We start from the raw sequence: 27,773 nt of genomic DNA on the forward strand, positions 1-27,773 counted from the left end.
ATTGATCAAGATTATTAATAATAAAATAGCCAAAGAATTATAAAAACGTAAAAATAAGCTGAATTTTTAACTTTTAGTTTTACTAATAATTATTTACTTTAGTAGTAACTAATTTTGATCTAAAACCTAAATATTTTATCTCTAGATAATTAAATTCATTTACAAAATGAACATTGATATAAGACTATAAAAGAAAAGTGAAAGATATAAAGTTTTGATTTAATTTGTTATTTTAAAGGAAAAGGTTTTTGGGTGTATTATATGTCAGTGTGTGAATTCACGTTCACTGTTAATTATACATTTATATCTTTGAAAATTGAATAGTACCGCTTATTTTGTCATTATCCTTCTAGAAATGAAGAAATGAATCAATTTGTTCTTCCTTTTCTTTCAAAGATAAAAACCGATTCAAAAAAATACATTTTTCTATTCATGTTATTTTTACTGTTTATAACAGGGGTGTTTGTGAGTTCATCAAAAAATACCTGAAAGTTTCAAAGCGAGAACGGGGGTGGGGGGAGGGGTAATCTTTGGCCCCTATTACTTAAGTGCACCTTTGCCAAAGTATTATATAGTTCTGAGTCAAAATATTGTGTGTACATTTGATTAAGTTTTTAATGGGTTACAAAATTACTTTTGGGGTGGTGTTATACAAATTATCATGACATTTGTCCATCTTAAGGGATAGGTGTCCATCTTAAGGCTCTTGCAGGTATATTTTGCAGGTATATTTGATGAGTATTATATAATTTTAAAAAATTGCGGAGGTATGAAGACAACAGCATAACCAAAAAAAAACAAACATAATTCTGGTATTTTCGGACATAAAAATACCGGAAATACGCCCGAAAATACCGGAAATTCGGTAAAATACCGGAACACAATCAACCCTGTTATAAGTAAATGCAAAACGAAAAAAGTAAGTTAAAGAAAAAAATAAAAAATATTATAATATTTTCGTGCAAAATATATCAAAAATAATAACTCTGCTGTTATAAATTAACAATGAAGTTACTGATATTTTTATACCACTATTATCTTAATATATTTACGATCACTGATCAAATGGATATTCAATTTTGTGTTCGATGTTCAGTCGACTCTCGGAATTTCTTTGCATTTTAGGGCAATGCCTGGTATTTTGCACTGCAAAATACCAGAGGAGGGAGGAGGGGAGGTCCGTTATCTAGAAGTAAGTTTTTTTTTTTTGGAAATTTAAAACTGCTGCTTGTGAAATAAGTCGAGCTATTCTCCCTTGAAAATAAAAAGTGAAAATATTGTTACTTCATTGCTTTTTTACTAGTATTTTTTCTTGATGCGCTCAACTATTTTATCCAGGGGGAAAAAATTTCACCTATGTTTGTTTGTTTCGCTTTTAACGGAATTAGATTCTCATTTAGAGACTAACTTTTTATTTTCAGTTATCTCATTTAAACTTTAAGAATACGCTTATTTTAGACGGTTTTTACCTTATTTTTAGCCTTTTGAACGTCAACGTTCCCGAATGGGAACATCAATAGAAAAAAAAAACCTTTATAATAAATTTTGCTTGTGAGAATTTTCAAAAAATTATTTTTACTAACAAAAGTAGATTTAATTTTCTAAAAGAAAAATTCTCTTTAATTAATATTGTTCCTACAAAACATACAAAAAACCCGTTTTTATCGATTTTCATTGCTAAAACTTTTTTAGCTTAATTCTGATAAAATTTCACAGATAATATATATAGAAATCATGTTGATGAACAAACACGACAATAAAAATGAGCTATCCATAAACTCCCTTCTTTAAGATAGAAAAAGGGTTTCTTGTAACTCCGAAATACGTGCTTGCTGTTTCCTTAAAATTTGTGCCTATGAACTTTGGTTTATCTTCTTTTACTTTTCAGCACACAGGTATTTATTTAATTCTTACTTATATTCATTATTTTATTATTTTTATTTTTGAGATGGGAGGCTTCCCTTTTCTTTTTACATCACTAAATTAAAAGTTCCCGTTTTCAAAAAAAATGGGGGGGGGGGGGGTATAACCCCTTGGTGATTGTTCTGCATTGCGTCAATCATCCCCCCCCCCCAATAACGAAGAGCCTGCAACAGCCATGCATCACATAGATTAATAATATGTCTTAGCTCAAATTGTGACTCTAGATATTGTTCTTTATAATAAACAATCTGCAAAAATAGAAAACCTAATATAAGCTTGGCATTTTGGTCTTCTATTTAAAAAGGCACAAAATAGTAGCATTTTCTAAAACATGTATTAAATTTATCTTTCTTACTTTATGAGAAGATTCTAAAATTTACCTTCAAAAGCTTCTTTGTTCAGTTCTGTGTATGAATGAGTATAATATATGACACACACACACACAGTAAACTTTAAAACATAAATAGTAAAAATGCTAAGTAAGAAATATTAAAGGAATATTTGAAGAACAAATTACTACGAAACACAACCAAGTTTTAAAACATTTAGTTCAAATAACATTAAACTGTAATGACAGTAAAAAAAAAATGTTAGCCAGAGGGGGGGGGGGAGTATTTTGCAGTTTACCATTCTTATCTGAAGAAAAATTAAAATATATGAAGAAAATTGGGTTTCATGCCATAAAAACTGAAAGTAAGACATAGTTACTGAAACAAAGAAGATCTTAAATTCAAGAAAGAATATCCTATTTGAAAAAAAACATTAATTCATTGATATCAAGATACCAACCATCTGCAAATTCCAAAGCACCAGCAAACACCAATGCAGAATATTCACCAACACTGAATCCAGCAGTTGCAACACAATTATCTATCATCTAGAAAATGGATGATTAATTAACTTAATTCATATTTTGTGACTTTCAAAAGCATTGCAATGCAGTAGTTGTAACATAAGTTTTAACATCAAAGAATTAAAGCACATTACGAAGCATAAAAAGCAAATTAACTGTTCCGAAGTGGTATCAGAGAAGCATTGGCTAACTGAGAAAAGGACTTCCAAGGAGCAGGGGCGGATCGCCTTGCCCGCCCATCGCCCTCAAACTTGTGTGCCTTTGTTTCTTTTTTTTTTTTTTTTGCCCTTTAGGAGTCTTGGTTAGCTCCCTCTTGGGGGATCCAGTCTGCTTCTGCCCAGGAGAAATTTATAGCAGGGATGGTGTAACTGAGGGGAGATGTGGGAGTACAGCATTCTCCTCATGTTGTGAAACTGATCACAAAAGAGCTTTGAACTGTTTTCTATTTTTAATTATTCAATTCTTTATTTATCGTCATTTATGTAAATTTTGATGTAAAGAAATTTATCTGGCAGGTGACGCCAGATAAAATAATACCTTCTGTTGACAGGTAGTCGACTGCTTTTTTGTTTCACTGGAAGCGCAACTCTGCGCGTTGTAGTGTGGATGGCAGACATCAATAAAGTTCGTATGTAGATAGTTTGAGTTAGTTCTTGTACCTATGTGTTCAATCTCACAGATAAAAATATGGTCAGAATGAAATCGAGGAGTCTCCCATCAAGTAGTGGCGTCCGCGACGAGGATTATAGGAATTTTGAGGTATTTTTAGAAGTGTTTAAGTATTTGTCGATGTTTTCCGATACTTTTGCATTTTGATAAATGTTCGGAATTTTCAAGTTTCTTAAAGTAAATTTTTAGCAATTGTAATAGTTTGTAATTCTGTAATGTCGGCATTGTTTTGCAAATTAACGTAACTTTGAATGCTAAAAATGGAAACTTTAAAATTAAAAGCATTGAGGGTTAAACGTACTGGTTTAAGAACTTCTTTTACGAAAACTGCGAATGTCGTAAAAGTAGAGTTAAGTGAGGAAGAATTTTCCTCAGATGTAGTATGAGATAAAATTACTAAGTTAACAAACGTACAGTTAGAACTTAAAACACTTGATAATCAAATTCTTGATTTGTTGGTTTCTGATGAGAATACTTTAGAGGAAGATGTTAATAAAGAAATAGAACAGTGTGAAATGTATTCTGATGAATTCATAACTTTGTTTCGGCAAGTAAATGAGAAATTTCAAAATCCTGAACAAGTTAAATTAGAATCGAGGTCAGCCGATAGTGCTGACATTTCCTTGAATAGGATTAAACAATATAGACTTCCGAAAATTGAATTAAAAAAGTTTGACGGGGAATTTATAAATTGGTTGCCGTTCTGGTCCCAATTTGAAAAAATTCACAGTGACCCTGATTTGTATGAGAGTGACAAATTTGCCTATTTAATTCAGTGTATAAAATTCGGTTCTCGAGCGAGAGAGTTTATTGAAAATTATCCAGTTACTTCCGAGAATTATGATAAAGCTGTTTCAGCTTTGAAAGAACGTTTCGGAAAACTGGAACTATTAGTAGAAGTATATGTCAGAGAGTTGATTAAGTTAATTGTTTCTAATGTTAAAGCAAATAGTAAGGATAAATTATCACTCGATAAACTCTATGATAAAATTGAAGCTCATTTGAATCTGAAGCCTTGGAATCTTTAGGTTTAAAGTCGCACGAAAATACAGCTTGGTTGTTTTCGATGGTGGAATCATGTCTTACCGAGGATGTGTTGAAAGCGTGGCAAAGAAGTTCGCTCTTTAACGAGCCTGAAGGGGTTGATGTTTCTCGCCTTTCCAATTTAATGAAATTTTTGAAAGCTGAAGTGGAGGGTGAAGAGAGGCTAAAACTGGCTTGCAGTGGGTTAGATAATTTTAGTCATAAAGACGGAAATCGTGAGTTGAAAGGAAAATTCAAGTTTCAGAAACAAGCTCACATTTCCACTGCTTCAAGTTTTCTTAGCACTAAGGATCGAGCTTGTCTTTTTTGTGATAAAATGCATAATTGTAAAAATTGTTATGGGGCACGTGCATTATCTCTTAATGAAAGGATAGCTAAAGTTAAAGAAAAGAAATGTTGTCTAAAATGTTTAGAGCCAAATCATATAGCAAAATTTTGTAAACAGTTTATTAAGTGTTTTTCTTGCGGTAAAGCGCATTTAAATATTTTATGCCGAGAGTTGAATAAACCAATTCAGCCAATAGAGGAAAAGAAGGTAGCTGAAATATTGCATACAACTACAGTCGGGCAAACTTGTACCCCGGAGGTAGCTCTAATGACTTTGTGGGTAAGAGTAGCGGGAGTTAAGGAGTGTAAAGAAATAAGAGCCCTTTTAGATTGTGGTTCCCAAAAATCATACATTTTGGAATCATTGGCCACAGAGCTAGAATTACCCGTTGTGTCAAAAGAAAATGTAGCTCTTACTTTATTTGGGGGTACTAAAACTGAACCAAAGTTGCATAACAAATACAGAGCAAAATTGTGCTCAGTCAGCTCGTATAGGTACCCAAATTTAGAATTTGAATTCTTGGATCAGAAGGTAATTTGTGGGGATATACCTCGGGTACCAAAGGGTCCGATATTGAAAGAATTAAAGCAAAATCGGATTTGGTTGTCGGATTTAGGTGAAAATTGTCCTAAAATAGAAATGCTCATAGGTAGTGACATTTACGGGAAAATTCTTACCGGGCGAGTTAAGCAATTGAAAGGAGGTTTAACAGCTATTTGTACAAAATTGGGCTGGACAGTTTGCGGTGTATCACATGATTTTCATAAAGGAAAAAATGCTTCTGCCTTTTGTACGAATTTAGCAATACAGGATTTCAAGATTTCCGATCTTTGGAGCTTAGAAACCATCGGAATTTTGGATGCTAATCTCAATTTAAATAATTCTTTAGAGGAAAAAATAGCACGTGAGCAATTTTTGAATTTTCTCTCGAGAAACGAGGAGTCTCCCAACACCTCACCTTCATATTTAACCCTGAACATCCCATTTTTTAAATCAATGTTTTTTAATTTCATTGAACTGTACCTCAAAATCTAAATGTGTTGCCCACCTTTTTTCCAGAATTGCACCACTGCCCCACAAATACTAAGAATGGTAATTTCGCCGAGGGTGTGCAGAGGACTTAAAAGGGAGACGTTTTACAGTGAAAAAATAGAACCGTTGCCAAACTTAATGGGCAGGATAATAGTTTATTTTTTTCGTTATTCCAGAATTATTCTCAGAAAAGATATGTATATGCATACAGTCGAGTCCTGACTTAAGCGAGGGATGCGTTCCAAGACTCTTCGCGTAAATCGAAATTTCGCGTTGTAGAAAATTTTTTTAGAAACATACCAAATTCTTTTAGACACCATTTCTTATAGACCAATTCTTTTAGGCACTGTAAACACCTCTCAAACTGCTTTAAAGCATTCCTCAACTATACATTACAGTTTCTTGCACAAAGAACTGAACTTTTACTGTATTTAAAAAATTAAAAAAATCTGTTTTACTCAACACAAATTACTTTAAGATGCAGAAATGAATGATTGATGGGGGGGGGGGGGGACATAAAATGAAAAAATATGGTATGTATTGTAGTAATAATAAAAGGATGCACTATAATACTATACAGTGGATACAGTAATAATATTTATGAGTTAAAAATGAAGATGATGATGATTAATGCTGCATGATTAGATTGTTATTCTTAACTAATACATTTTAAAATATGGTTGCTTCGCCTTTTCTTTTATAACGTTTCCATTTATGGCAACAGCCTCTTTTCCTGATCTCTTTAATCCACAATACAAGAGTAGCTTCCATTTTCATAATATTTACTTTGCTTAGACTCTGCAAGTTTCAATATTGAAACTAAGTTTTGAACTTTTACCGATATCTTTTTGCTTTGGCTTTTAATTGTATGTAAGGAAGATTCACTCATATTTATTGTCGCACTTCCGTCGATGTTTTGTAGTTGTTTAAGCATATCGAGAATATTAACCTTTATTTATTTATTTTTTTGTCAGAAAATTTTTTTTTACTTCCCATCTTCAAACTTTAGATGAAACAGTGCACTAAGGTGCCATTATATTTCATTAATTTTAATATTTAGAATGAAAAAAAATAAATACATGGGAGATACTGAGTGGTTATTTGATGCACTAACAATGCAATGTGTAGATTAGTTTGATGTGGGAACTTTCACTATCAGTGATGCTCTAGGGATGTAATAACATTCACGAAATCAATATTGAGTAGTCAGTAATGAAACCGATACTTCCTTTTAAAAAAATCATGTTGTGGACGAGGAATTCCTATCTACTCTAAAATTCGTTTCTCGTGAAAAATTCACGCTATAGCCATTTTGCGTAAGTTGAATCGCGTTCTAGCGGGAGTCGACTGTACTAGTAATATAAATTTATTAAAATGGAAAGCGCATAATTTAGTTAGAAAGAATTGTTAAAGATGACAGAAAAATACCGAATTGTGCAGGGTAAAACCAAAAAAGTTGTTATAAAATGGAAAATGAAAAATAAACTTATTTAATATTATCATTTTTTTTTTCAGAATCTATAGGGGAAAAATTACTGTGATATACAGAAATTGCACTGATACCTGATGCAACTGCTAGTTCTGTAATTTAATTACATTTCTATCTTTTAATGAAAATAATGAACTCAATGATTAATAATTTTTTAAAAACAGATCTTTCATATAAAAGTGTAGATAAGATTTTAATAACATTAGGGCCTAAAATAGTCTTTTCACACTAGCTCAAAAGAGTTGGAGGAAGAGTTGTAACTGTTATGGCTGCTTTTTAAAGATTCCAGGATAGATGTGTATAATTTCTAAAAGTTTTACGAGAGCTATTATGTTTTTGTGTTTCAAGAAGTCTTATGTTTTACTTTCCATTTTTATGGCTTCACTTAACAAAACATGGTACCTTGAATCTCTTCGCATATTGAGCCAAGGGTGCCCATCTACCCTCCCCCTAAAAGCAATGGTGCACCCCCTCCCTAATACCAAAAAAAAAAAAAAAGAGAGAAAAGTGCCTCTTAAAACAACCCCCCTAAAAATTTCAATGGCTCAGTCTGCACCATGACCCCCCCCCCCCCTCATTCCCATAAGTGGGCACCCCTGTATTGAGATGAGCAATATTTCTAATTCTCTAGTGAGTGATACACTTTGTTTTCCTCAGAAGAAAGGATTCCTTCAGCCATAAGGCCTTCCCTTTTTGAAAAAATAAACAATAGGTGCGTCTTTAAATTCTCACAGAAACAAATTTCCTATTAATTATTCAGAACAATTTTTCTTAGCAACAAATCAGCCATGTGAATCAAAATTTAGCAATACAAGCATAAAAATGATACTTTAATAGCATACCCATGATTCTTCACTTCTTAGCTTTTCTACTGCAGCAAGTGAAGAAACCATTACAGCAGCCTGTGAATGAACTGTCATATTTAACATATCTTCAGGCCCGTTAAGGCACAAATCCAGGAGGTCATATCTCAAAATGTCACTAGCACAGTCAAACATATCTTTAACATTCGGATAATTCAATAGTGATTTAGCCATACCTACATACTGAGTTCCCTGTGAATAAACAAAAAATAAACATATTAATAAAAATGTTGCATTACAGAAGTAAAATCATTAGTAAAGCATTTTAAAGTTTTACAACCCTAAATAATTATCAATGCTGTAAATGTCAGAAAATAAAAAACTTTGCTGAAAAGTTAAAGATAATATCACAGAGGAGTCTAGAAAAAAGGGTTCCTTTTAACCTCAAAACATGTGTTTGAAGTTGGGAAATGTGCAATTTAACTTTATTTTATGCTCGTAAAGGTTGTTAAGGCCAAACTTGCAATGAATACAAAAAAGAAAGCTATGTATTGAGCCGGAGAACTGGAGATAAACTGTTTGTTTACTATTTCAGTGATTTTAGAAATGATAAATCCTTTACTACTAATTTATTTCAAATCTATGACAAGGTTACCTTAGTTTCAGATGAGAAAAATAAAAGGAAAATGTTTAAGAGAGGGTCCAAGTGTTCAAAGTAGGGTTCCTAGGTTAGTAGGGGATTTCAAATAAGTATTACAATTCCAGAATTTAAAAAGCTTGAGATAGATAGCACTGAGCTTTGAAAAGTCAGAAAGGATATGATTTAGGTTTCTAATATTAAAATGGAACATGATGGACAACAATTTTGCTTAAAAGACGGATAAAGTACAGGATCCTGCACATACCGTAAAATCCCGAAAGTAACCCCCCCTATTTTCAAAACAAAACTTGTTGATTTCAGAAGGGGGGGGGTTATAATTGAGATTTTTCTGAAAAATCAGTGAAAATAATTGTTTTTAGTAGTATTAATTTTAGAGTACAGAAAAGAAATAAGTAAATAAGAGTTAATATTAATGAAGAAAGAGAAATTAATTAACAAAAACCTGTCATAATTTTCTAGTAGTAATAAATTGCATGAGGGCGCCATTTTTTTTTCGAAAGAAAGGATTTTGCACCTTAAGTTGGCAAAACCCATATAATTTATCGCTTGAAAATTCATTATGTACTGAATGTAATAAGGTTACAGTAAAAGAAGCAAAATCTTAATGTTCTTGTTTCAGAATAGAAGCAAAAATCGCAATCACGGCCGCAAATTCGTTACGAAGATCGTAATTTCGAAAACTGAGCTTTACAAAAATCGTGAACGCAAACACAGACTCTATTACTCTATTCTCTTACTCTATTTAGTAAAAATTACATTTCTGATGATCCTAAACTCGTTCAATTACATTATTTCTCCTTTAAAAAAGGTTATTTTTAAGTTTCGCGCTCCTTTTTAAGCAACACGTTTCCAAAATGGCGTCACGTTTTCAAAATTGCGCCGTGTTGAAGTTCGTTCAGTTTCACAAATCAGAACAAAAATGCTCCTTCCAAAATGAATAAAAAGCAGTACAATTCTATAAATTTCTTTTGTAATATTTATAAACAAAAAAAAAAGGGCCCATTTGCATCAAAAGGAGTCTAGACATTTTGGAAGGAATAAACAGTGGAGCCTTTTTTTTTCTTTTTTGTTTAAATCATTGTGTTTTCTTTCTTTCTTTTTTTTTTTTTAGAAAAGCAAAACTGCACATGGAGGGGGAAACTAAACCTTTGTAAATGCTTTCCAAATAAAGCAGGAAATGTTATCCTTTTTTTTTTGATAGGGAGTGGCAAATGAAAATGATCGGAAAAATTTCAGCTGGGGGGGGGGTATATTCAGGATTATAAAGTGATTTCACTTTCCACAAAAAAGGGGGGGGGCTATAATCGATAGGGGGGTTACTTTCGGGCAGAGGCGTAGGAACTTGGTGGAAGTAGGGGGAGCTGGGACACATTATGCCGTAACCAGAAAATAATTTGGGGGGTGGGGCACTTAAATTTTTTCACCATAATAAATTAGCTTCGAAGAGCTTCCATCTCTCTCTCTCTTTACCAGCAAAATTTTCAATTATATTTAATAAATACATTGCATATGGAAGGAATGAGGTGATAAAACTCTGGTTTTGAAAGGGCGTCGGTCAGTACTCGAATATGAGCACGTAGAGATGGAGGGGTTCCGGGGGACCCTTCCCCGGGAAAATTTCAAAATTCTTGTTCTAAAAACGTGTTTTAAGAGATTTTTGGAATGTTAAGGAGAGAAAAGGTTCGAATAAACTTTCTTGAAAATATTTCCAATTTAATGTCTTAAAAACGCATTATATACCATATTTGTTGACGTCAGTTAAACTAATATGACTCAAGGGATTGTCCTCGATCGAATTTTCAAATTGATTTACATCTCCCTCCCAATATTTCGAATTTGAATTTCCAAAATCACAATTGTAGACAATCTTCAATGATGTCAGGGGAAAAGGCTGTACTAGAGCTCTACTCTGGTAATTTTTCAAAATTGTCCTAGAGAGCGTTCTTCAATGCTGTTATCAGAAAAGGTTCAGAAGTTCCATCTGCTTATTTTCTTCGAAATTATAATCTCTAAAAAACGCAACTGCGGATGATATTTGTCAGAGTTAGGGGCAGGTCCCTACTAACAAAATTTGAGGCCCTAGGCAGGCCTACAATAATTTCAGGGCTCCCTGAAGACTCTATTAGCCCTGTCGGAATGCATTTTCGGGGGCCCAGAACTATGTAAATTATTTATTATATGCCTTCACGAATCTCCTTCGGGGTACTCGAAGTTGTGACATGGTACTTTCATTACTGGCAATTAATAAAAATTCTCCTTTGAGGAAGTTCTTTTCTAAATAAAAAGTCATTATTTTTTTATTATTACTTTAAAAAATACATGGATTTTTTTCGTATAGTTGTTATGCTAGGGATAATTCTTTCAGTACTTTCGGGCCCCTTAGGAAGATTTGCCCCCAGGCCCAGGCCTAATTGGCCTGTGAGGTAATCAGGCCCTGGTTAGGGGCCGAGTAATTTTTTGAAATTGAATTCCCAAAAAGGGAATATTATTGAATTTCCCATGTTGTTGGAGATTAAGATATTCAGGGAGTCTCTTTCGGAAATTTTCAGGGAACCGAGCCCTGAAAACAAAATTTGAGGCGTTCTGTAATAATTTGGAAGGAAAGGGAGGACTTTGACAGCGTAGCATTTAAAAGACTCTCTTATTTTCTGATAACTTAGAAAAAGGGAAAAGGATGAAAGAGAACGGCGGAGAAACAGAACGTTGGAAATGTGTTAAAATGAAGTGTTCGTTATATATTTTATTGCTCAGATAAATTTTAGTAAAAGTCTTTGAGAGAAACTATAAAATATTGCAGGAGTTTTTTTAATAAATGAAAAATAATAAATGAAAAGTTACAATTTTGGCATGAAAATATATCTGTGAGTGACAAAAAAATCGTAATATTAGGAAAGCAAACAACATGAATAACTCGAACTTCTTAAAGTATTATGTTCAAAATTTTTCATTTCAATAAACTCGCACCTTTTAAAACTGATTTTTATATAGTAATTTTTTTTTTTTTTTTTGTAATAATTGAAAGATTTTAAGAACATTATAATAGTGAAGATTTCACCGATTTTGATTTATGTGAATTTTTGTTCCTGTAGCGTAAGTACCTTTAGTATTTTTTAAATGATATTTATCTTTGCAGTTTTATAACTTCATTAAAATCTATCCCTGTAGGTTTAAAATGAAACAAAGTAATGGGCACAATTTTTTTTTCTTTTTTTTTAAATTTTTTACAGTGGGATAGTTCTGAAAATTGCGTTTTGTATCACAGCAATGATTTACGCGTCCAAAAGTAATTTCTGAGTACGTCACTGATTTATGTTGTTTCTTTTGATAATACTTCCTACCAAAAAATAAATAATTTGTTTGAAAAATACCTATTTCGGGCACTATGGGTTCTCTATCTGGCAACAAGTTACTTTCGGTTTCGATAGATCATTGAACAATGATATTTTTGCGATCTGATGGTACCTTTTGATCGAAACATAGAATTTAAACCCGAAATATATGTACGTTCTTGATCCTTCGAAAATTAGTTTTGGACTGTTTCTTGTTTTGTAACTGCAGTGAACTCTCTCTATTCTGAACACTCATGGGACCGAACAAAAGTGTTCAGATTATGGGGGAGTTTATTATAAAGGGAGACTAGAAAATGTATGTATATTTATTCTATTGCATTAATGTATTATGTCAGTACTTTGCCTAGTGAGCTATAGCAGTTACTGAGATTGAGGGGCTAAATGTTTTATTGGTGGCTATATAGTGCAATGTTTAATTCAACTTAGTAGGACCTAAACTCTTGCATTTACTTTTCACTTTTTTAATTTAAAAAGTTTCACATAACATTCAACAATAAAATATTACAATACAGCCATCAGTACAATACCTGGAGAGAGATTTTTTTTTCTTAATTTGTTTTTGCATTGTGTATTCTCATGCAAGGTTTGTGTTATCATACTAGTAAAAATGTTTCCTAGTGATTTTCAGCCGCATTTTACCTAAAAGGTCTTGAATATTACTTGATGCAATCGTCGGATTCTTGAAATACAGTTCAGGGGCAGAAACTTCAGGCTCATATTGCTCAGTTGAATGGCTTTATGTGATGCAGGAATATCCAGGAAAATCATTTTTCTTCTTCCTCCCTCCGTCTCCCCCTTCATGTTCTTTTATCATTGGGATAAAGTTAGGCTTTCCAATTTGATTTGAAGGAATTCCAGAGCACCAATTTTGAACATGTTCAGTATATAGAGAGGTAGAGATTGAACGGGGATTTAAAATAGCGTTCATAATACTGGGGTGTTCATATTATAGGGCGTTCAGCGTACAGAGGGGTCAACCTATGTTAAGTCTATGGAGTTTCGCCGGGACCATTAAAATGTGCTCAGAATATCGGGGTGTTCGCATTAGAGAGTGTTCAGATAGAGAGAGTCCACTGTATATAATTAGACTTTTAGGAAATCCCTAGAAAATTTTCTTTGTTCGGAGCTTAACTTTTTATGAAGGAGTGAAAAATGATAAAAGAGAGAAATAAACGACGGATTAAAAAAACAAACAAAATAAATTTGTTTGTAAATGGGGCTCCCCTCTCCCCCCTTTTTTAATGTAGGTAATTTCAATGAATAACGAACAATACCACTTGGTCTTTTAGTTTAACTTTCACATAAAATTTTGCAAGTTTATTTTAATCAACCAGTTTCAAAGGGCTCCGCTGGAAATTCTTTACATTGTGCCTAATAAGTCATATCTTAAAATGAGATAAGTTTCTGGAAAGTTGAAATCACTTGATTTGAACAAGTTGCTTACATTAGTAACCTTTTTTATAGTTATGTCTGTATCATCTTCCATATTATTCATATTTAAATGCAAAACTGATTCACTATCCTTTTTGTGATCACGCGACAAAAAAACGGCATGCGAGGCAAAACTAATAAGAATGTGAACTAAACTGCGATGCCGCTCCCGAAACACGAGCTCAAGGTGGGGAGCAAACCCCTATCGGTACTGGTACTGAATTTTGCAGGCCGCGGGGCAAAGCTTACTTTTCCGCAGAAGGTAGGATAGCTTGTCTAAAATTCTTTTAATCTTCCGGGAATCAAGAGGTGTGTAAACAGTGAGAAAAAGGGTGAAGGTGGACTCAAGTGCACTGACCACTCCGTCTGTCCCCTGTTTTTGTTGCTTATTGGGTGGAAATTCTTAGAAAATGCAGATCACATTTTTGAAATCAGGTTTTAGGTAAACAATGTACGACAGAAAGCTGCTGTGCGAGAATTTTTCCGGGGAAGCTGAGCCGGTCTGAAATATTACAGGGGGAGCTCAAGCTCCCCCAGCTCCCCCGGCTCCGACGCCTATGCTTTCGGGATTTTACGGTACATTGATTTTCACTGGGTCCTTTTTGTTAATTTATATCTTAATGTACGAGAGTAAATCAAAGTCTTTGGGCCTATTTTTTTAGCCAAAATATGGCTGTAAACACAAAGCAAACATATACATTCCCAGCAGTGACTTCCTTGAACCGTACCAGCCATGTCTACTTTTTGCTTGAAAGAGCGGAGCTGCTATCAGTCATTTTAGATGACGGTTGTTCTTCAGACGTCCACAACTTATGAGCAGCGAAGTGTTATTTGTTTTGTATGGAGCAACGGCCAAAGGCCCATAGCAATTCACAGGAGCACCTACAATACAGTCCAGATCTTGCCATTGTAATTTTCACGTTTTCGCTTCACTGAAGAAGTTTCTATGGCAGGACAGAGATTTACATGTGACGAAGAAGCTAAGAACGCAGTCTGACGATGGTTCCACAGGCAGCCGGAAGAATATACCACAGGGGGATCTCTAATTTAGTGCTGCGATGGGATAAATGTCTAAACCGGTGTGGTGACTATTTGGAGAAATAGTGTAAGGTGCATAGTACAATGTACCAGCTTTTGGCAAATATAAAATAGGCGCAAAGACTTTTTGATTTGCACTCATATATTATAAAAGTCTGATGGCACTGCAACAGCCAGTCAAAGCACTGAAAGGTCATGACGTTAAAAAAAAGTATGGTGCAACAATAATATGGACGTGTTTAACACTGATCATTATTTTTAATTGACAACTCACCTCCATTTGAGCTTAAAATGTGTTTAAAACAATCATAATTAATGTTTTTGTAGTGATTAAAAGAAAGTCTATGTGAGGTCATTGTGACCTTCCAACAAGGGCGTCCATATGCAAAACTGTAAGGAGGCTGAGGTATTTTCCTCATGGTTTAGCAGGATATTTTCTCGATGGAAACTGATTTCAGTGCAGATTCGATTTACATTTTTGCAAAGAAAAAAGTAAAAGCAAAGAAGTTCTAAAGTCTGGAAGGGGGGGAGGGCTGGAGCCCCCCAATATGAGTGCCCTTGCCTTCCAACATTTTCCATTACAGCAAATTTTGTCTGAGAATTTGACAAATTTGAAGCCAGTGTATTACAATGGAATAAATGTTTGCCTTTTTAATATATAGTGGTGTTTATGCATGCACATATTTTATCATTTGGTAAAATTTGGGTAAATTGCGAATTCCCCTCTCCTAAAAATTTTAGTTCGGAGTGCCCTGAATGTAGTAAGCAATAAAATTGAGCAAATACTATAACTAAACTATTTTAAACTTATTAAAATATTTTTATGTAAAAAATTGAGCTAGAAACATATTTACAGATTATAAAATAAAGTATTAAAGTACCAAAGTAAAGACCTCTTGATTTGTGAATACGTATAATCTGCAGAGTCAATCTCTGGACTAGGAATTCTGAATAGTAGCCACTGGCTACCAGAGTCTCAAAAAACAGTAGCCACTTATGACTTTCGGTATAGCCTTTTTATTTTTTTTTTAAATATATTTAGCGCAAAAAATAGAGAACCTGTAGAAAGAGTTTGCTCCGAATTACATTGCCAAGGTGAAGCAGACCGATGCGCTGAACGTCCCACAAGGACGGATCCAAAAAGCATTTTCAAGGAGTTGGCGACTGACTTCGGAAAATTACCCTTTATAAATTCCCAAACAACCACCCTCCGACATCAAAAATCTTCTTAAATTAATTTTTTTTTTTCGGAATTTCCATTTTTAAAAAATTTTGGAAGAGTGTATACTGAACTCCATTCGTGATATACAGTGAAGCACCATTTATACGTTTCTCTTTTATACGTTTTTAAAATTGGTACCAGCAAAGTCTAATACACAATAACCTGTACCTATTGTACATTTTTTCATTTGTACGCTTTTTCATAGTCCCTTCAAAAACGTATAAACGATGCTTCACTGTAATTACTGTTTTTGGACTTCAATTAAAAAAACTCTTAAAATGAAACCTTCTGAAACCCATCTAAGATCGTCTAAAATTGAGCTTTGGAAACTTCAAAAAAATTCCTGTACAAAGTTCAGATCCTTGAGTGTTAAAAAGAGATGTTAAACAATTACGTTTTCAAGACTACAATTCTGGAAAAATTCTGAGAGAGAGCACTCTTTTTCATAACATTGAAGATCATTTAAAATTACGTTTTGGCAACTTCCATATCGAAAATAAGCTGAAGGAGGGTTCCTACATCTCAGCTCAAGGAGGACGCAATCACCCCTCCCTTGTAGTTGTCCTTGATGTCCCAGGATTGAAAGTGTGTTGTTGTTTAAATTTGTGTTGTTGTAAAAAAATATATCATATATATGATATGATTTTTTTTACAAATAAAGAAACACAACATTATCAAAGCAAAACAGATTAGAATTTTAATTCAGTTAGTTTTAAAATAGTGTAACTTTTATAGTTTGAGTCATATGCGCTGCCCATTCGCCCTCACTCACTTTTCAGATTTAACGATCACATAATTCACAATCGATCGAAAAAAGATTTTTAGGTAGGTTGATTTATTTCACTAAAATAAAAACTGAAGATTCCAAATAAATAGACTTATCTTATACTATTTCATAAGAATAATAAAACTTTTAATTGGAAGGGAGGAATCTACAGTGGTCATCTGCCCGACTAGCCACATTCCATTTTTTAAAGGTTCCTTTATCAGAAGTGTAAAAATCCAATAGTAGGTATACAGTTTAATTTTACAGAAAAAGGGGAAAATCAATTTTTGGGGGGTCTGCCCTCTAAACCACACACTACTTTTGACAGTGCTTTTTTGGAGCACCAGACGCTTATGTTGGTAGGTCCGAAAATATTTAGTGTAAAACAGGGGCGGATACAGAAAAATCTTTTGGAGGGGGCACAGGAAATTGAATAGCCCCCCCCCCCTCGATGCTTCATAACAAAATTTTAACGACTTTATTTTAAAAATGTGAGTGTTTTTAATTTTTTTTTTTTTTTAGGATTCCTTCAGGTCAATGAATCTATTTCCAACTACATGAATACTATGCATTAATATACTTTTAATGTAGACAGAAATCATCGTTAACGTTTCAAGCCATTTAAACACTAAACTAATGTCTCGAGATGCTAGACAATGAGCGGTTTTAATTAGGAACACTGTCATAATGATTGAGTCAAGAGGGCAAAGTTATTAAATAAACCCATACCTCACTTAAGTTTTTTTTTAAATTAATTTATAAAGAAAATCATAACTTCATAATATATAAATTTTACTGAAGAATTCAGAAACTATTTCTGTGTGAATTTCAAAACAGTTTCTGATTTGTTCTTAAAGCCATGATACAATAGAGATAACATATTGATACTACATGCTGTTTCTGTTAAAAATCATGGTTTTTCCAAGAAACTTCTACATGATTTCTTTCATTTTGCATTTTTTATAAGCTGAAAAAGAAATCTATTACTTTGCAAATAGGTTTCTGCATAAAAATGACTCTTTTAGGTGCGCCTAATTTTTTTTAAAAAAGAAATGTTAATTATTGATCCCATCAAGAAGAATTAATGGGCGAATCGTGACAATATGGTCCCTTTAATTCAAAACCACTGAGTTAAATGAATTCTGCAACTTTGAGCCTCTGATTCCAGTAATACTTCTTTAGCAAACAAAAATACTTTTATTCAAAATATGCTGTGTGTGTTTTGTGTTCTGTTTAATTAACTATTGCAAAAGAAAGGTCAATTATAAAGTAATAAATAAAATAGTGAAATTAATTCATCCTTTTAGAGCCCCCCTAAAATCCGCTGCTGGTGTAAAAGTTATTATGAGCATATTATTGAACTCAAATCTGTTCGACTACAAATATGTAGGTAATGTGGAGAATGAGAGAGGGGAGTTCTATTCGAGGAGCTATCCGGGCAGAACTGCTTGCAAGTCCTGGCAGTCAGTGGGCGACAGTTGCATAATATATACGAACGCGCGAACGGCGTTCGCAGAAAATTTTTGGCTCTGCAGAAATTTTTTTTCAAACTGCTAACGTTGATTTTAAAAAAAAATTTCTTTTAAGAGAATTTTTAAGAAAGTCCCAGAGTTTATTTCTATTAAAGCCTTTCTCCAAAAGCCTTAAAGCACATGTATAAAAAAAATAATGGTTTTGGCAGTTTTCTTCAGTTGGTGAAAAATAAGCAAACTATATGTTATTGTGAAAAAAAATTAAATGATTTAAAACACTCTTTTTTGCCTCTTTCATATTTGAATATAAATTTAATTTTTTATTCAAGGGTGAGTTAGGCAAAATAATCATTTGCGAAAATTTTCCAGTTATGATTTGTGTTTGCAGAAAGCTTTTCATTTTATCTAAGTCTGGTGGGCGATATCAAGCAGGGGGAGATGGCTCCCTAGTATGAAAAAAAATGAAAAGCCAATTTTTTTTTTCAATTTTAAAATTAAAACCTATTGTGAAGTTTCAATAAATATTTGTTTTCGGATATTGCTTAGCCACTTCTTTTTCTATGGGGGAGGGGGGTCTTCGCAACATTGAGGGGATGCGCCCTTGCTCTTCAGATTGAATTATACTAACTTGGCCAGGAAATAGCACAACAGATGTCGTTTTGGGATCAACTTGTGGTCGAATGGAATGCTGCTGCTGATTCCTCTTAACGCCTCGAGGATAAACAGGAGTTGTCCATTGATCAGACAAAGGATTTTTTTCCTCAAAAGATGAGGCATCATCCAATAAAGATTTTAAGTCTCTTTTCCTGGTACTGTCAAAATTTGATGCTTTATATCTACTAAAACTAGTCGCAATTCCTCTTAAACTCGAATTATAAATCAGACTTTTAAAAGCATTTACGGAGTATAAGATCATTTTAAAAAAGTTTTATGGACACATATACAGGAAAATGTTTTAAAATAATAATGAATATAATTTCAACATCTAAAATAGAATGCGTTGGCAAAATTTACAACAGTTCACGAAAGTTTTCGAGCGTGCTTGCCATGGGCGCCGCCATGAAGCATCAAATAAACAACAGAGAGCTGCTGCCATTTTTCTAATAACTATACTATATTTGACTCCATTAATGGTTCTTTTCCTTTGTTATAATATCAATTTGCTGTTCTCTTTGATAAAGAACTGATTTTCAGCTAAAATTTTACAGAATTTAACTTTCATTATCAAGTTCTGACCCAGTTTTAAAAGTTCTGCTATAAATAACTACTCAACTTTTTCGTATGTATACTCTCATTCTCATCTCAACAGAAAAATGAGTGACGCCATGCTACCTAATGGGGAATTTATTATTAGGTATTTTTATTAAAAATAAAATATATATAGCGATTAAAATGCTTTCTATTATTGATCACTATGAGCTAAATAAATATTTACAATTGTCTATATTTATTTATTTATTTTTTTTTTTTTTGATGCATTCTCTCAAATCTATTTGCATGTTTGTATTCTGGCGAGTTCGGTAAAAACACTATAATAAAAATTTTAGTTATTATTTGTTTAACGATATTGTGAAAGGTTACATTCACCTCGTAAGAAGGCCTTGTTTCATGACGAATAGTGAACAATCGTTAAAGACTACTTCATTTTTGAAATTTTCAAGCAAAAGTGAAACGCGCGTTCTGGCAGTTTTGAGCCTCAACGAAATGAAACAAGTTTTATAATATACTGTCTCAATAAGTATTACATTACCTGTGAACAAAAATAAAAGCTTGACTCTTTATAGCCAAATTAAAAGGACTCTTGGGGGAAAAAGAATACATGAAGTAAATTCCTATTAGTAATTTTTTCCTTTAATTTAAATACCTCGTTTCGTTTAGCCTGTAGCAGCATAGCACAAATACCTCTAAGAATTGCTGACGCATGATTCTGGGTTTCGATAGCTCAGAAAAAATCTATGATGCACAAAATGTGGTAAAGATTTTAAAAAAAACACATTTTGTAGGATGTCCATAACTTGAGTATGACATTATCGAATGACTTGAATGCTATAAAAATCAGCTTTTGCTGTAAATCGGATAAAATGTATTTGAAGATTGTAATACTGTTAACAGCGATTTGGGGGATATTTCGTTAATTGGGAATCTTGTGTGGTCCTCTCAATTTTGGCGTATATAATTTTATCTTGGTAACCCTGCTGATTTATAGTAACCCTAAATGAATAGATGTTTCCGGTCTCTTTGTTTATTTTGCAAAGAAAAATGCATTTTGCGCAGGGTGCTGGAGCCAAAAATTGACGCCAATAAATAAAGATCGCCAGATTCCCAATTATCAAGATATCCCCGCGATTTGAAATGTTAGCTGCTAACAGTAACATTTATTTTTCAAGAAAAGTTAAAATTTAAGTATTAAGTACAACAGGATGATTCTCGTGAGTGGTCAATCGGTAAATGAAAAAATTACGTGACTTCTCGTGACCAGTCCATACTGTTAATAACTTCTACAGAAAACACTTGTCAGCATAATGATTATTGCAGTCGCTGATTCAACAAGGAACGTCACACTGAAAAAATTCCTGATTCAGCAAATTTCGTCTGACAATTTGGAAAATATAAAGACTGATCCAGTATCTAATTTTTTTTTTAATTTTTTTAAAAATAATGCCTACTGTGTACTATCTCTTCTAATTTGATGCAGGTATGTGTGCATGTTCATATTTTGTCATTAGCTAAAATTCAGGGACGGATTTATACCAAAAATTCGGTATACTGCTACTGCCTATTTGGCAGACAAACCAAATATTTGGCAATGGAATTGTCGATAATTAGTAAACACATATTTCAGGATCCCCGCTATGGATTTCAACTAGCGATGTGCTGGATCATTAATGTAGATTCAGGGATTTAAACTATTCCTGTCTAGATCCAGGAATACGGATATGAACCTCAACTTCTGACCTTCCCAATTTAATCCCTCTCAAAGGGGAAAATTTTGACAAAAAGTATTTCCGTTAGGGTAAAATCACTATTTCATATTTAAAAAATCCATCGATTAGCGAAAACATCATCATTCAAGATTTATTCCTAAAAGATGGGGACAGTGGGAAAGTTGGGAAGAGTGCGACTGCCATCATTTAGGTCGAAAATAAAATGTGAAAAATTATTTCTTGCTTGATCAGTAGATGTAGCAATAATAGTGTAAAATCGACATCACTAACTACAGTCAAACCTTGATATCTTGAACCTCCTTATCTCGAAACCCTTGATGTTTCTAAAAAAAAAATTTCCCCAGCATTTTCTACAAAAACCCCTATGTATTTCCCACAGTTATCTCGAAATTTATTTTTCAAAACCCTTGATATGTCGAAATTTTTGCACAGAAGCAAGTTTCAATTTTCGTTTTTCTTTGGCAATTTTTGTAATAAAACCAGTTTCAAGGACAATTGCTTAACGTTTTGCATCCCTTTTCTTGGAAATTTTGTTAATAGGAGATTGGTGCAAGATAATAGGGGAGTGTTGGTATGAGAGGGGTGCTGTGTTTTCCCCAGAGTTTAGAATCTTTGCGCATTTCTCTCGAACATGTCAACTTTACCGGAAAGGGGGTAAATTTTTCATCCATCAGTTTTCAAGAGAAAATGGAAAATACACTCATTTTCATCATTCTGCTTTTTTAACTCCTACAAAATGGCTGCTGAGAGCTTTTTGAATGTGGGATTACTGGTTGAAGATAAAATTAGAATTTTTAAATCTTTGAAAAAAACCAAGTTGAAATTGTTGTTCATTTTAAAATCTCATCCTGTGCACTTTCGACAATTATAAAATTTCAAATCTAGTAAAATATTGAAGACTGCTTTATTGATCGTAGTTTGAAGTGGTCTCATAGTACATATATAAATGCATATAGCGTACATGTGTGTATAATTGTGAGAGTTACTAAAGGGGGTGTAGATTTTTTAAAACCTTGATAACTCAATATCTCGGATTTTGTTCCCAACCCGAGAGATTCGAGATATCAAGGCTGTACTGTAATTAAAAATATGAACTAAAAAAAAGCACAAGTTTTAAAATATAGATAATTAACCATCAATTTCTTGTTCTTTAATCTGTGACTTACAAAATAATTTTCGTTAAAACATCATGTAAAACTTATTTGCAAAAACTATTTAAAAAATTAGGGGTTTTTTTTTCGGACTTTAATATTGCTTATTTAATAACATTCCTTTGAGTTGTAAATATAACTGAAATTAGTTCTCATGGTAAAATTGTGAATTTCCTTTCATAACTCTACCAACTGTTACATAGGAAGTTTTTCTGTAGTAGAAATTTTGGTCATTTCTTTTAAGTAAAATATTTTTTAAATGAATATTTTGGAGAAAAATATTATCAAATACTCATTGATTAAACCTCATTAATATCCATATATATGTAATTCTACAAATATTGCAGGAAATACGAATTAATTAGATTACACCCCTTTAGCTTTAGCATACTTTTGGCCAGTTTTGGACGCTAAAAACCACTTTTCCTGTCCTAAACCAGTTTTGAGCCGTCCAAAACCCAACCCTGTTTGTAATTATTTACCAGTGTTAAAAGAGCGCACACCGCACATCCTATTCCTTGTGTGCGCCAGAGAAATGTTTTTCCCATCTACTGTAAAGTAGCAAATTTGTGACTTATGTTAGTCTGGCTCTAAGGTACAGATTTGTAAAATTGATTTGTAAAATTAAAATTGGATTAGCTTGTAAAGATTTTTACAATTAGAACTTTCTTAAAAAGTTCTAGCCAATGCAAAGAACATATAAACATTGTTCAAATTTTTATTCCTCATTCAAAGTTTTCTTCTTATGAAAGCAACTTAAAAATATTAACATGTAGGAAATAAAATGTTTAAATGTATCTGCTTGGGTCATGTATTATTTATTGTCCCTCTTTAGGCTCATAATTAGTCACTATTTATTCATTGCCTTGAGAATGAACTACCCTCTAAAACACTTAGAAAACCAAACAGGGGTGTGTACCCTTACCCTTTTAAATACTCACTACGCTGGCAGGGGGAGGGGGGTATTCCGGTGTCCTGGTTGAACATCTCAGAAATCTGGCAAGCCTATGCTTAATACATTAGCGGCTAAAACATAATATAATGAAAACATCGACATTCATATAACATTCTTAATTTTGTCTAAAGAAGTGTTACATTTGTATGATTACAATCTCAATGATTTTTTTTTTCTTCCTTTTCAGTAGTGACACAGATTCAGATGAAGTCAAGGCAGTCATGAAAAACGAGGAAGCCCATAGTGTTAATAAAAAGAAAAAGAAGAAGCATAAGCACAAACACAAGCATAAACATTCTTCTCATAAGTCGAAGAAACATGATTCACATAGTAAACATGATTCACATAGTAAACATAAGCACCGGCATGCAGAGAAAAAAGAAGTAAATAATATGGAATTAGATGAGCTTGAAAAGCAAAAAGCATTAATAGAAGCAAAACTTGCTAAGGTAGATGCTGCTGTAATTCATGGCTCTCTGGTCTCTGCAGATTATGGCAGTTCCGATGAGGGTAGTTCCATGACGTTAGAAAATGTTCCAAAAATTAGTAAAGAATTAATCCCTAGTAAGTTGATATTGGATGAGACAAAGACTGTTCAACTCAAAGAAACATTGAGTCATAAAAAAGACAAAAGTGATAAGTCTGAATCAAAAAGGAAAAATTCTTCTAAAGAGCAACATAGTTCTAAAGAAAGTCACGATTTTGAAAAACATATGAAAAGTTTATCTAAGCATAATTCTGCCTTATTTGATCAGAATTCTGAGAAAATATATAGTAAAAGGTAAATATTTTCAAATGTTTTGTTCTTTTCTATGATAACATCTTATTTTAAAATCGTGTGCACTTATTGTGATATTAATTTAAAGGGTTGGCATATTTTAGTCCAAGTATTAAAAATCTGTTAAAACAGTTTTGATTAGAATACCTTTGCCCAATGAAAATGGTGAGCTTAATTTACGGAGTTGCAATTAAATTTTTATCATAATCTAATAATATAAAAATTGATTTTTTTTTTTGACTAAGAATAAAAAATATTCAATACATTATTAAGACAGTAGTCTAAATGTTAAGCAAGTACTCTTTTAGTAAGATGTTCTTTTAGTTAATGCTATGAATACAAAACAAATAACTCACTGATTTTGCTTTAAAGCTGTTGACTATTGAGCAAAACTAATAAGCCAGAGAGCAGCAATGGCAGGTTTTGGGGGTCAACTCCGTAGAGCCTTTTGTTTTAACACATTTTGCTAACAGTCTTTACGTGTAAAATCTTGATGTGATATTTTATACAGACATGAAGACTGGCTAGTATTTGCAACTACTGAACAACAAATTTTTATCTTTCAATTAGTTTTTTGGCAGAGAAATAATATCTCTTTGTCTGCTCTAATGAGAAAACTAGAAATTTGTGTGCTCTTGTGATTTTTCAGCACTCTTGGCGACTTTTGACTTTTGGAGCAGTTTCAGAGGAAAAAATTTCGAAACTATTGGCGATAAATTTTTAAAATCTAGTAATCCTGATATTATTAAGGCAGTATTATTTTTGCAGAGAAAAAAAAAATTGAACACAACAACGATTTATTGCACAAAACTTGCAGATTACTGCAGACACATGTTTCAGTGTTGCAAAGAGCACCTTTTTCAATGCAGAGGAAGTTAGCTTATGGATGAAAAGATATTTGTGTAAAGTCAAAGCTTTGAGTTTCGTCTTAAATTGTTTTACTTCCGTTGATATGTATTTCTGTATCTCTGTTTAACAATTTAGGCAGTGAGAAGCAAAGGGATATAAGTGGCAAAATTAAAAATTTGTAGATAGCCAGTACAAATGGTAGGTGAACATCGCTGTCTTGGGGCAACAGATAAAACGAGGAACCCTGGTAGGTTCTGTTACACAGCATGATTTAGAAAAAAATTTCAATGCAAGACTACCTAGGATGTTATCTTTAAACGCGTTTTACTTGAAACTTGAAAATGTCCACTTACATCTCTTTGCTTCTCACTGCCTCAATTGTCTCTTAGTGTATAATGCTAAAAAATTGCTAGCTTTTTTTTAAACTTTGGAAGTGAATAAATTGTAAAAGTGAATAGTAAACCAGAGAGGGAAAAGCTAACTTTTTTTACCTGGGGTCTTGCCAGAACGGACCAGATTTTTCCAGGGGTATAAAGGGTGTAGAACGCAATACAAGTTTTTATCGGAAGACTACCAAAACCACACCCACTTTTGTGTAAAAACATTAATTTTGCAAAGCTAGGAGGAGAACTGATCCCCCCTCTCAATCTTTCTAAATGACAGGTATGTTATTTTATTTGTCACCCGTTGATGCATAATATTAGCATTTAATTATAATAAATTTTATAGCAGTCTTTTTTGCATGCGTTCAGGATATTTTTTACAAAGCAGCAAAAATGGGCCGATCCATGAAATAAATAACCTTATTTTTAGCATAAATAGGTTTTTTATTTCATGGATTGGCCAGTATTGAATAATGCAATGACTAGCAATGAGTTTCTCTTGAGTTATCTGCTGGCTCATTTTTCTTTTATTAGCATTTCATAATTTTACATGCAGATACTAGTCTGGTACGTATGGCAAATCTGTATTTAGTAAAGGATTTTTCCCTATTGAAATGCTATGATCTTTTTGCCTGAAATCTGCAATTGTTGTCGCTAGGTCTTGTTGTTTCTGCTTTAAGCCAAGCAATTATGTTAACAATTTCCAAAAAAAGTCTTATTAAGAGCTTTAAAATGAATACTTAGAACGAAACAGACTCCTTTTACTATTTTTTTTTCTCCCAATGTTCCAAATTCTCAATAGCTTATTCTTATTGAAATTGACCAGTGCTTTACATGTACTAGGTGTGTATTTGGCTATGGCGGTGCACCAAACCCTTATGCATTAGGTTACCCATGGCACATGTGGTGTACTAGTTTTATTAGTGTGAAGTACTTAGTACATTTTATTTTCATTGTATTTACATATATATTTCAACTTTCAGAGACAAAAAGGAAGTTCTCGATTCTCGAAATCAAGAAAAATCTCCAAAACACAGAGCTCATTCTCCATCAAGGAATAAGCATTCATCTAGAGGTGAATCATTTGTTAATTCCAATCTGAAAAACCGCTCCCCACCTCGACGACATGATGTAAAAAAAATGCCTTCTCCTCGTAGCAATGAAAGGAGCTGGATATCTCCTCCAAAATCTCATCGTAAGAGCCCATCCTCACCTAAATTACATCATCGCCGCAGTCCGTCACCAAATAAATTGCATCATAGACGAAGTCCATCAGTGACAATGTTACCTCATCGTCATTCTCCATCTCCAATAAAGCAACTTCATCGTCATAGTCCATCTCCAGCAAAGTTCCCTCATCGGCGAAGCCCATCTCCAAAATCCTCAGCTCATAGGAGTGAAAAGGTTAAACCAAATATTCGATCACGTAGTCCTCTTCGATCAAGAAGTCCATTAGTTAAAAGTCGAAGGACACCTGACTTTTATTCTGCAGATTCACGGCCTCCCTTTAGGCGTTCTGGTGGTCGTCCCATGTCTCCGAGAAGACATTTTAATGATAGGCCTGAAAATCATATGAGGGACCGAGGAAGTCGGCCTAGAAGTTCAGAAAGAAATGGTAGATCTCGTAGTCCAAGACCTCTTAGAGAACAAAGACGGTCAAGAGAAAGGCCTTCTAGGATGCGCAGAAGAGGCAGCCCTTACAGGAGATTAAGAACAGGGTAAGCTTTTCTTAAATAGTATGAAATGTGTACCAGTAGAATACCTTTATAACACCAAAATGCAATTCTCTGTAAAACACACACCTTTTCAGAAGTAAATAAGTTTTTCAGTTGCTCTATTTTGCCTTTTAAATGTAATTCTTTGACAGATTAAATTTTGAAAGTACTTTCTGTATTAATTCAAAGCTGTTAGATAATTAGTATTTACTATAAATAAGTACCAGATTGTTCTTGCAGCCTGTTATGCAAACCATGAAGCCACTGAAAAAAACTACTATAATGCACTTTTTTTTAGTTATGAAACATGTTATTTTTGAATGATACTATATGTTAAATTACATAATTTGTGCTTTTAATAGTGTTCCCACTAGGCCGTTTTTGAAGGGCGCAGCGCCCTGCCCTTTTCCATATCAACAGAATGCGCCCTGCCCTTCTTTTAGATCGTGAAATGCGCCCCGCTCTTTTCAAAAATAAGAAATTGCACCCTGTGTTTTTAAAATGATGTCTTAACTAGAGACGTACCGAGTAGCACTTTGGCCGAGTACCGAGTACTCGGCCTTTCACTACTCGGCCGAGTACCGAGTTACCGAGTACTCGGCATTTCACTACTCGGCCGAGTTAACAAGTACCAAATATGTTTTAAGAAGAATCACTGACACACACATGATCAATTTTGAACTTATTGGAATAGTAGTATAGACCTCTTTGTCCATATGAAAGTTTTTAAAACTAAATTCCTGCTGAAATTTAATTTTGCATTATTTAAAAAATTTTGTTTACGTCAAAAATTTAAATTTTACAAAAAAAATATTTTTAAAATTAAAAATAAATAAATAAAAGGTATGATTGATCAAGTTAGAATTAAGACAAACTATACCAATCTATTTTAGTTCTAGTCCGCCAAACATAAATA

General features: G+C 33.2%; 2 protein-coding genes across 5 annotated transcripts in view; one reads left to right on the plus strand and one right to left on the minus strand.

Annotated features, from left to right (window-relative positions):
* Positions 1-19,144, minus strand: part of LOC129224695 (probable malonyl-CoA-acyl carrier protein transacylase, mitochondrial) — a 28,419-nt gene extending 9,275 nt beyond the window's left edge. The window contains exons 1-3 of the mRNA XM_054859242.1: positions 18,710-19,144; positions 8,181-8,393; positions 2,713-2,800 (exon numbers count right to left, since the gene is read on the minus strand). Coding sequence (XP_054715217.1) covers positions 2,713-2,800; positions 8,181-8,393; positions 18,710-18,997 — 589 coding nt within the window. The 5' untranslated portion in view covers positions 18,998-19,144. The remainder of the gene's footprint in view (positions 1-2,712; positions 2,801-8,180; positions 8,394-18,709) is intronic.
* A 247-nt stretch (positions 19,145-19,391) lies between these two features.
* LOC129224693 (serine/threonine-protein kinase PRP4 homolog) overlaps positions 19,392-27,773 on the plus strand; it is a 52,513-nt gene continuing 44,131 nt past the window's right edge. For all 4 annotated transcript variants that reach the window (XR_008580706.1, XR_008580707.1, XR_008580708.1 and 1 more), the window contains exons 1-3: positions 19,392-19,435; positions 23,320-23,913; positions 26,126-26,860. Coding sequence is in view for 1 of the 4 variants with exons in the window: in XM_054859240.1 (XP_054715215.1) it covers positions 19,395-19,435; positions 23,320-23,913; positions 26,126-26,860 (1,370 nt within the window). In the remaining 3 variants the exon portion in view is untranslated. The remainder of the gene's footprint in view (positions 19,436-23,319; positions 23,914-26,125; positions 26,861-27,773) is intronic.

Source organism: Uloborus diversus, chromosome 6 (assembly GCF_026930045.1).
Source record: "Uloborus diversus isolate 005 chromosome 6, Udiv.v.3.1, whole genome shotgun sequence".
Taxonomy (NCBI): Eukaryota; Metazoa; Arthropoda; class Arachnida; order Araneae; family Uloboridae; genus Uloborus; species Uloborus diversus.